Source organism: Takifugu flavidus, chromosome 17 (genome assembly GCF_003711565.1).
Source record: "Takifugu flavidus isolate HTHZ2018 chromosome 17, ASM371156v2, whole genome shotgun sequence".
In the NCBI taxonomy this organism is placed as follows: domain Eukaryota; kingdom Metazoa; phylum Chordata; class Actinopteri; order Tetraodontiformes; family Tetraodontidae; genus Takifugu; species Takifugu flavidus.
Genome location: NC_079536.1, coordinates 415,001 through 425,928, shown reverse-complemented (window position 1 = coordinate 425,928; position 10,928 = coordinate 415,001). Strand labels below are relative to the sequence as shown.

At 50.8% G+C, this 10,928-nt stretch overlaps 1 protein-coding gene across 15 annotated transcripts in view; it reads right to left on the bottom strand.

Moving 5' to 3' along the window:
• Positions 1 to 3,633: 3,633 nt before the first annotated feature.
• znf438 (zinc finger protein 438) overlaps positions 3,634 to 10,928 on the bottom strand; it is a 30,903-nt gene continuing 23,608 nt past the window's right edge. For 3 of the 15 annotated variants that reach the window (XM_057012758.1, XM_057012761.1, XM_057012759.1), the window contains 3 exons: positions 10,529 to 10,696; positions 6,826 to 8,563; positions 3,634 to 6,755 (listed from right to left, as the gene is read on the bottom strand). In XM_057012758.1, coding sequence (XP_056868738.1) covers positions 6,164 to 6,755; positions 6,826 to 8,563; positions 10,529 to 10,696 — 2,498 coding nt within the window. In that variant the 3' untranslated portion in view covers positions 3,634 to 6,163. Of the gene's footprint in view, positions 6,756 to 6,825; positions 8,575 to 10,528; positions 10,697 to 10,928 lie in introns of all 15 variants that reach the window. The other 12 variants (XM_057012762.1, XM_057012767.1, XM_057012766.1 and 9 more) reach the window with 8 other exon arrangements.

The window sequence follows — 10,928 nt, the reverse complement described above, 5'->3', positions numbered from 1 at the left end:
GCTGCCGATCCATAAATCCTGTAGGGGAATAATCTGCCCGTGCTGCACTCCCCGAGTGGTTGGATGTGCCGAGGCTCTTCATTCCACCCCCCCACAGAGATGATGTACCTGCTCCTGTGGCTCCTCCTGAGGTGCCTCCTTCCCTCGTCCATTTAGAGCCACATCCCTCGCTCCAATCAATATCCCTCTCTAGCTGCCTGTCATCAATTATTCACCTGATCGGCCCTGCTGCTCATTAGAGACTAATCTGGGAGGTGGAGCGAGCGACGGGACGCTTTGAAAGCTGAGAGGCAGTGAGGGCGAGGAGGCTGCATGGCTGCTCCAGCTCCTGGATCTGGGATTATCCATGCATCCAAGCCCGCTTCCAAACGTTTGATGAAACCAGAGATTCACTTTGATGGGCACAGCAGCATTGTGCACGTGCCCGTAGCAGTTTCACGCGTGTTAGCTTCTGTTAGCATGCTTCTCTCGTGTTACCATGTGCTAAGGCAGGCTCACTTCAGAGAGGTCCTCCAGCTTTAGGAGCCGTTTGTCCCAACAGGGTCGTGTTGGAGTTCAGAACGGAGCAAAGAAAGAGAAGAGCCTCCAGCTCTCTGCTCCCGATCATGCTGAAAGTGTGTGGTGAGTTTGGGGGCGTCTTTGATCTCCCCGTCCCCCCGAGAGCCTCCCTGGGGTGGGAGTGACTGCTGTGCTACACGTTAGCTCTGATTAAAGGGAAATATGCAGCAACGGGTACGACTCCTTTTATCTGTGCTGTGGTGCCGACGCCTCTCAAACGTTCTGATGTCGGAGCTTCACCACCAGGAGGACTCGCTCCTTCATAGTCAGGGCGACCTTTGACCTTTAGTGAAGCCAAGTCAGCGCTCCCTGCTGACAACAACCAGTTGGTAAACCGTACTGGGATCAGAAGAGCTCCGTACTGGGATCAGAAGAGCTCCGTACTGGGATGAGAAGAGCTCCGTACTGGGATCAGAAGAGCGCCGTACTGGGATCAGAAGAGCGCCGTACTGGGATCAGAAGAGCTCCGTACTGGGATCAGAAGAGCGCCGTACTGGGATCAGAAGAGCGCCGTACTGGGATCAGAAGAGCTCCGTACTGGGATGAGAAGAGCTCCGTACTGGGATCAGAAGAGCTCCGTACTGGGATCAGAAGAACGCCTTACTGGGATGAGAAGAGCTCCGTACTGGGATCAGAAGAGCGCCTTACTGGGATGAGAAGAGCTCTGTACTGGGATGAGAAGAGCTCCGTACTGGGATCAGAAGAGCTCCATACTGGGATCAGAAGAGCTCCGTACTGGGATCAGAAGAGCGCCGTACTGGGATCAAAGAGCTCCGTACTGGGATCAGAAGAGCTCCATACTGGGATCAGAAGAGCTCCGTACTGGGATCAGAAGAGCTCCATACTGGGATCAGAAGAGCTCCATACTGGGATGAGAAGAGCTCCGTACTGGGATCAGAAGAGCGCCTTACTGGGATCAGAAGAGCTCCGTACTGGGATCAGAAGAGCTCCGTACTGGGATCAGAAGAGCTCCATACTGGGATGAGAAGAGCTCCGTACTGGGATCAGAAGAGCTCCATACTGGGATCAGAAGAGCTCCGTACTGGGATCAGAAGAGCTCCATACTGGGATGAGAAGAGCTCCGTACTGGGATCAGAAGGGCTCCGTACTGGGATCAGAAGGGCTCCGTACTGGGATCAGAAGAGCGCCGTACTGGGATCAGAAGAGCTCCGTACTGGGATGAGAAGAGCGCCGTACTGGGATCAGAAGAGCGCCGTACTGGGATCAGAAGAGCTCCGTACTGGGATGAGAAGAGCGCCGTACTGGGATCAGAAGAGCGCCGTACTGGGATCAGGAGAGCTCCGTACTGGGATCAGAAGAGCGCCGTACTGGGATCAGAAGAGCGCCGTACTGGGATCAGAAGAGCTCCGTACTGGGATCAGAAGAGCTCCGTACTGGGATCAGAAGAGCGCCTTACTGGTGCACCATAATTGAGGCTTTAACACAATCATTATTTATGTAACAACATAATTTAAAGTCTGTGTTCTTCCAGGTGTGTGTTAGATGTACATGTTCTATATGTTGGAGGAGGATGAGGAAGGTGAGGAGGATGAGGAAGGTGAGGAGGATGAGGAAGGTGAGGAGGATGAGGAGGATGAGGAGGGTGAGGAAGGTGAGAAGGATGAGGAGGATGAGGAAGGTGAGGAGGATGAGGAAGGTGAGGAAGGTCATTTGCTGTGAATAACAGCCTGTTTAGAGGTTGGTGGAAAACATAGTTATCCAGATATGACTGTGTAGGTTATGGTAGGTCAGGGTTGTTAGGGTTGGTTAGGGTAGATAGGTTAGGGTTGGTTATGGTAGGTCAGGGTTGTTAGGGTTGGTTATGGTAGATAGGTTAGGGTTGGTTATGGTAGGTCAGGGTAGGGTAGGGTTGGTTATGGTAGGTCAGGGTAGGGTAGGGTTGGTTATGGTAGGTTAGGTCAGGGTTGGTTATGGTATTGGTATTATTATTGTATTAGTCAGAAAGAGAAACCTGATGAAGCAGCAAAAGACCTGAGAGACTCTGGAGACCTGAGAGACTCTGGAGACCTGTGAGACTCTGGAGACCTGAGAGACTCTGGAGACCTGAGAGATTCTGTAGACTCTGGAGACCTGAGAGACTCTGGAGACCTGAGAGACTCTGGAGACCTGTGAGACTCTGGAGACTCTGGAGACCTGAGAGACTCTGGAGACCTGTGAGACTCTGTAGACTCTGGAGACCTGAGAGACTCTGGAGACCTGGGAGACCTGAGAGACTCTGGAGACCTGGGAGACTCTGGAGACCTGTGAGACTCTGGAGACTGAGAGACTCTGGAGACCTGAGAGACTCTGGAGACCTGGGAGACCTGAGAGACTCTGTAGACCTGAGAGACTCTGTAGACCTGTGAGACTCTGGAGACTCTGGAGACCTGAGAGACTCTGGAGACCTGGGAGACTCTGGAGACCTGGGAGACCTGAGAGACTCTGGAGACCTGGGAGACTCTGGAGACCTGAGAGACTCTGGAGACCTGAGAGACTCTGGAGACCTGAGAGACTCTGGAGACCTGAGAGACCAAAGAGACTCTGTAGACCTGTGAGACTCTGTAGACCTGAGAGACTCTGTAGACCTGTGAGACTCTGTAGACTCTGGAGACCTGAGAGACTCTGGAGACCTGGGAGACCTGAGAGACTCTGTAGACTTTAGAGACCTGAGAGACTCTGTAGACCTGAGAAACTCTGGAGACCTGAGAGACTCTGTAGACCTGAGAAACTCTGGAGACCTGAGAGACTCTGTAGACTTTAGAGACCTGAGAGACTCTGTAGACCTGAGAGACTCTGGAGACCTGAGAGACCTGAGAGACTCTGGAGACCTGAGAGACTCTGGAGACCTGAGAGACTCTGGAGACCTGGAGACCTGAGAGACTCTGGAGACCTGGGAGACCTGAGAGGCAGCCTTGATGGACAGGTTAGCCTCATTCTGTGCCGTCATGGTAACGAGTCCAAGTCATTTGAGTGACTTGGATGCTTGGAAAAAATGGACATTTGTGCAGATTAATGAGAGAAATGTCGGAACAGCTGGAAAATCTGGGCTGGATTTAATAAAGACAGGAGCCGGAGTCCTGAACAGAGCATCTTTATGGAGGAACATCAGAAACATCAAGTTCTTCAGGAACACGGACACAAACACAGTTCAGGACTTTACACATTCGGAGTTGTGCTGCGAACAGGAAGCTGAAGAAGAAGAAGATAACATCTGACCTTTGATGGGTGGCACCATCATCATCATCACCACCACCATCATCATCATCATCATCATCACCATCATCATCACCATCATCACCATCACCACCACCACCATCATCATCATCATCACCACCATCATCATCACCATCATCACCACCATCATCATCATCATCATCATCACCACCACCATCATCATCATCAGAACATCCATCCCACACCTGTGAGGAACAACCCTGACATCCCAAAGAAACCTGCCAAATCTGAAATCCTGATGGAATTATATCCTGGATCCTGGACCTATTTCTTCTAGTGGAAGAATTTGGAATTCATTTTGGAATTGTTTGAATATCAGCAACTAAAATCTCTTTGCATGAATATTTTCAAAACTAACGCTGGTCCCTGATAGATATAGATAAATCTATAGATAGATCTATAGATGGATATAGATAGATCTATAGATGGATCTATAGATGGATCTATAGATGGATCTCTAGATAGATCTAGAGATCCATCTATAGATGGATCCATCTATAGATAGATATCTGGCCTCAGAGGTGACTGGGCCTCGGGGGCCTGGTGGCCCCTGGGCGTGGGAGCCAGGTCCCTGGTCAGCCATGGGGGGGTGGGTCTGGCTAGTGACTAGTTTAGATGGTGTGATCCAGGAGGTCCCTGCCCTTCTCTCACTTCCTGTATAATAAAAAATAAATAAAAGAGTGGGGGTGATCCAAAAGAACCCGTCTAACCTTTGAGATCACTTCACTGGAACAAGCGTTAGAACGATACGCGAGGATGTGAGCCATGGCTTTTATCTATGCTTAGATCATTTCCTTAATAATATATCTCTCTATAGGTTTTCTTTCTATATAGCATACAGTACATATACTTTTGGTAGCATTTTAACACATTCAAATACATTCACTTAAAGTTTTTTTTCTTGTCTCTCTTCAGATGAAAGACAACCATGGACAGATATTTATATATATATATGTATATGTACATATATATATTTATTTAACCATGAAAGGAGACATGAAACGTCCTACAGACCAGAAGAAGCCAACATGGTAAATGCTGCATAAATATAATAAAGAGCTCTGGATTCATCTGGAGTATAAAATAGCATATTTTCTGGACTTGACTACAGTATATATCAACGCACACGTCCACAGGTGCATCACGGAGCAGATCCAGGCACCTCCGAGTCAGTTTATATCCATGTTATAACACTTTAGTGCTGACTCGCGTTGACAATCACGTGTGAAAGGAACCTCGGCGTTCCACCAAAAACAGGCATTAGTCACCAAATTGACAATAACATTGACAATAAGCCACAATATTATGCATGTACACAGTTTTAATCTTTCTTGAAGGCCACAAAACTGTTAGCTTTAGGCTGGTTAGGGTTAGGGTTAACCTCTTAGGGGTAGGGGTAGGGTTAACCTCTTAGGGGTAGGGGTAGGGTTAACCTCTTAGGGGTAGGGTTAGGGTTAACATCTTAGGGGTAGGGTTAACCTCTTAGGGGTAGGGGTAGGGTTACCTCTTAGGGGTAGGGTTAGGGTTAACCTCTTAGGGGTAGGGGTAGGGTTAACCTCTTAGGGGTAGGGGTAGGGTTAACATCTTAGGGGTAGGGGTAGGGTTAACATCTTAGGGGTAGGGGTAGGGTTAACCTCTTAGGGGTAGGGGTAGGGTTAACCTCTTAGGGTTAGGGGTAGGGTTAACATCTTAGGGGTAGGGGTAGGGTTAACCTCTTAGGGGTAGGGGTAGGGTTAACCTCTTAGGGGTAGGGTTAGGGTTAACATCTTAGGGGTAGGGGTAGGGTTAACCTCTTAGGGGTAGGGTTAACCATAACCCAAGATTTCATATGGGTGAAGAGAAAGAAGTGCTGCTGCCTGTATTGAGAAGGAACTTTGATGTGCACCTTTAGCCTCGTACACACAGGTGCTCCCTGCTTCTCCTTGGTGCTCTGGAGCACGAGGTCGTAGAAGATTCACCTGTGAGCTAAACCTCAGGTGTAACAAATCAAGCGTCTAGAAAGAGAATTCCTGCACGAAACGACAACCTCGCCTGGCCATGTGTTGATGGTCACCTGAACTAGCTGTGATATTTTTCTGATTTTGCATCTGCTTTGATCTGACCTCTTCCTTCACCCTTTTAAAGAAAACAGAGAACCTTATGTTTGTGCTAACAATACCCACTAGTTTTCCACAACACTGACAAATCTCCAGAGATTAAAACTGAAATCCAAAAACAGTGCAATTAAAACAACATGAAAATAAGATCTCCAAAACAGGATTTGCTGACCTGAGAGAACCAACCTTCTCTGAAATGAAACCCAAACCTTTTAGGAGGTTGTGGAACCTCTCCAGGTCTGCTGATTGGATGAGTGTTCCCCACATTTAGGGGGTCAGGCTGGAGAATGTAGACTGGGATCTGGAGAGTCCAAGTCCCCCCCTGTCCTGTCCTGGCCTGAGTATGAGCTCAGGGCGTCCCACAGCAGCTCAGGCTGCTCACAGTGGTGGTGACCCCTCCAGTGCTCCAGTACTTCCTGTTTGCTGTCCAACACTCTGCTGCACAGCACACAGTTAAAGGCCGTACCTGCCGCGAGGATCCCCAGGCTGCCGTGGCTATCAGGTGACATGGTCCCGTTGTCCTCCCCATCCCAGCTCTGGTGACAGGACTTGATGTGCCTCTTGAGCTTAGCGATGGAGAAGAACTCCTCGTCACAGCTGCCACATTTGACCGGGTTCCGCTTCTCTTTCAGCTGCCTCCAGTAATGTGCGGCATGTTTGACCAGATCGTTCTCCGCCTGGCGACCCCCCCATAGCTGCTGGTCATCGCTGAGCCGCACTGGGACCTCCTCCTCGTGCACATAGAGCAGGTGCATCTTCATGTCAGTGAAGGTGGGAGTGATCGTTTGGCAGCGGCCACACTTAATCTGCAGTTCTGCAGGATCCTCGTGGTCCTGATCCTCTGCTGCTCCGGCCCTGGCGACTCTGCTGAGGAAACAAGAAACATCATTGGGGACATTGGCGAGAAGGTGCTGTGCAACAGTGACGAACATCTCACCCTTCCACAGGCTCATGTTCATGGTGGCTGATCGATGGCTCCACCGTCAGCAGCACCTTGTGGACCTCCCTCAGATGACTGAAGTAAACTCCAACATATCCAAAGGCCTTCTGGCAGAACTCGCAGCAGAAGGAGCGGCGTGGTCGGACCTCTGAGTGGTGAAGCTTCATGTGGGTGCTCAGGCTGCCCGAGTGGGCGTAGGCCTTACGACAGGCGGGGCAGACGTAGGGCCGACTGTTAGCATGGCTGCTAACGTGGCTCTGCAGATGATGCTTGAACTGGAAACACCGGCTGCAGGAGGGGCAGCGGTGGACCGGACGACTGCCAGGGAACGCTCTGGGATGAGCGCCGCCTCTCGGGTGGAGGCTTTCCTGGACCGCTGGGGGACAGTCCAGAACCTTGGATGTGATTGTGGCCGGGAGCGGATGACCAAGGATGAGCTCCTGCTCTTGGCTATCTGGGGTCGTCGTGGGCAAACTCACCAACTGAGGAACCGTCTCCATTAGCAACAAGGGTTTGGGTCGGATGCTACGATATTTTTTCGAAATATCAACTTCCTTTTGTTTAGAGCTTGAAACGACTGGTTTCTCTGGAATTCTCCTTCTGAAAAAGGACAACGACCTCTTCTTTCTGGCTTCAAAAGCCAAAATGTCTTCTAGAGTCTTTCTCTTCCTTCCTCGCTTCTTGCTAGGTGCTTTCTGGAGGGTTCCCTGCACAGGCACGGGTGTGGTCTTGGCCCGGGGCTCTGGAGTGGACTTTGGCATCTGGGTGGGGTCCACAGAGTCAGCTGTCTCCAGGGACATGGATGAATGCTTTGTGGGGCTGTTGTGTCCTGCCTGGTGGGACAAAAGCTTCTTCTCTTGAGAAGAACTGGCCATTGTAGCAGCTGGAACCAGAGCGCTCTTCATCTTTGAGTATGGAAGGATGGGCAGTTTACCGTTGAGGGGAGACGGGATGATCTGGATGGCTTTGCCAAAGATGGCGGGGGACAGAACAGTAAAACTGCTTGGAGGGGGTGCCGAGGCGGGCTTGGACTGGCACAGCCTGACGGCAGTCTTACTCTCGTCTCGATATTTTCCCGGGGAACCTTTGATGGCGGCTGTGGGGAACTGGAGGTGTGGAAGGAGGCCAGCAGCAGCAGGTTGTTCAGAGACATCTGGTGGTGGCTCTAAATGACTGCCTGGGTAAAGGACCGTGTTCTCTGGGAGCTGAGACATGACAGAAACATCAGAAGACACTGGGTCAATCAGAATGACCTTCTCTGAAGCCTCTTCTTTCAAAACTTGAGTTATCTTGGTGAGCTGGGACTCCGTTTTATTCTTCAGCACCGATGATGCACTTTGGGCCGCTTCAGCAACCTTTAAGGCCACTGTTACTTTAGCAGATAGTGTGGGACATTTAACTTTATCGGATGTCCCTTTCTTCCTCATTGGCTGGTATCTGGGAATTGGCAACTTCAGGTTCTTTTGAAGTGGCTGAGTTGGCGGTTGCTGCTGTGTTGGAGAGGAGACCGACGGAGGCAGCGCCACCAGAGAGAAGGTTCCATCCTGACCAGCTATTTGCATCAGTGCATAGTTTTGCGTGGGTACAATAATTGACTTGGAACCAGTCACAGTGGCCTCAGGGATGGAAGAGGGAGTCGGGCAGGACAGGACACCAGGGCAGGGGGAGGGCACCATGGCTGGAGCCTTGGGAGCGATGCTCCTGAACTGGCTCTTCATCTGAAGGGCTGGAGTCACTGGTTACACACTGCAAACACAGAAGAGACTTGAGACACCTGGAAGCAACACGACCCACGAGGCACTGAGACAACCCGAACCCCTAACCCTGTCAGAACTACCTGGGACCCTAACCCTGTCAGAACTACCTGGGACCCTAATCCTGTCAGGCCTACCTGGGACCCTAACCCTGTCAGGACTACCTGGGACCCTAACCCTGTCAGAACTACCTGGGACCCTAACCCTGTCAGGACTACCTGGGACCCTAACCCTGTCAGAACTACCTGGGACCCTAACCCTGTCAGGACTACCTGGGACCCTAATCCTGTCAGGACTACCTGGGACCCTAACCCTGTCAGAACTACCTGGGACCCTAACCCTGTCAGGACTACCTGGGACCCTAACCCTGTCAGGACTACCTGGGACCCTAATCCTGTCAGGACTACCTGGGACCCTAACCCTGTCAGAACTACCTGGGACCCTAACCCTGTCAGAACTACCTGGGACCCTAACCCTGTCAGAACTACCTGGGACCCTAACCCTGTCAGAACTACCTGGGACCCTAACCCTGTCAGGACTACCTGGGACCCTAATCCTGTCAGGACTACCTGGGACCCTAACCCTGTCAGAACTACCTGGGACCCTAACCCTGTCAGGACTACCTGGGACCCTAACCCTGTCAGGACTACCTGGGACACTAACCCTGTCAGAACTACTGGGACCCTAACCCTGTCAGAACTACCTGGGACCCTAACCCTGTCAGAACTACGTGGGACCCTAACCCTGTCAGAACTACCTGGGACCCTAACCCTGTCAGAACTACCTGGGACCCTAACCCTGTCAGAACTCATGGGACCCTAACCCTGTCAGAACTACTGGGACCCTAACCCTGTCAGAAGTAGCTGGGACCCTAACCCTGTCAGAACTCCTGGGACCCTAACCTTGTCAGAACTACTGGGACCCTAACCCTGTCAGAACTCCTGGGACTCTAACCCTGTCAGGACTACCTGGGACCCTAACCCTGTCAGAACTCCTGGGACCCTAACCCTGTCAGGACTACCTGGGACCCTAACCCTGTCAGAACTCCTGGGACTCTAACCCTGTCAGAACTCCTGGGACCCTAACCCTGTCAGAACTCCTGGGACCCTAACCCTGGTCTCCACGTCCCTGCTCACACTGCAGCCATGGGTCATACTGGACCTCTGCGAGTTGTTCCTCACACACACACACACGTGCACACACGTGCACATACGCGCGCAGCCCTGAAAGGATGAGGCGGTGAAGCGTGAAGGCTGCCCGACGGCAAGCTCTTTCCCAGATAAAGCGGGAATCCCCGTCTCCCCTCCTGACCAACACTCCGACCCGGCCCAAGGCGACAACGATGCCCATGGAAAAAAAGCTGGTTCCGCTAATCAAGCCTTGTTCAACAGAATGTTTGGTCACCGGAGCAGATCGGGCTGCTTCCCTCTGGGAACACTCATCCTGACTGTGCCAACACCTGAACCTGAGGAACCTGAGGAACCTGAGGAACCTGAGGAACCTGAGGAACCCGAGGAACCTGAGGAACCCGAGAACGAGGTTTGAAACAAGTCTCCAGCTCCCATCCATCAATCAGACGATATCACAGATATGGCTTTAGAAACAACGGCTAAATTCCCTTGATTTCTATTAATACTCTTGGAGGATATCAAAGGAGAGCAGATTACAATGGAATGCTTTAAAGGGCCTAATTGTAAACAGATGGAGATTTGAATTTCAAATTACGGCTTTCCCCCCCCATCGGCAGTTGCAGACCGGCAGGATCCAGCCGTCTGCAGCACTGATCAGCATAAAGTGCAACAGTCGTGTCACTAAAGGCAAATAGTGCTACACTCTTTATGAAAGGCTGCAGTATTCATTTTCAAAGCAGTCTGGTTTCTACGTTCACAAAGAAAGAAGAAAGCAAAGCAGCTGGAAGTGTTTGAGAGCAGAGAGATTATTTATACAGTACCTCACCACATTATGGTTCCATAAAACTGGACATGGTCCTGCTCCGTGTGGAGGGCTGGTTCCAGTCCCACTGGGACTCTGCTCACTGGAATGAAAGCAGAGGACTGGTGTCCGTAACAGTTCTACTGGAGCAGAGTCACACTTGGCAACGTTCATGTTTCCAGCTGGACGTGTCAAAGAGGTGAAGAGCAACATCAAAGAACATCAAAGATGGATCCGCTTAGATAGGAAACGGAGTTTTGGGAAAAGGATGCAGGTCATTCAGGGAATTGTCCGGTTTGATTCCCTTTTACAGGGGAACTATGAAACGATGGGAAAACTGTTTACTACTTTAAACACATCAGAAGCTAAAAATGTTTCATTTCATGTTTCACGCTGGAGAAAAATGAATTATTT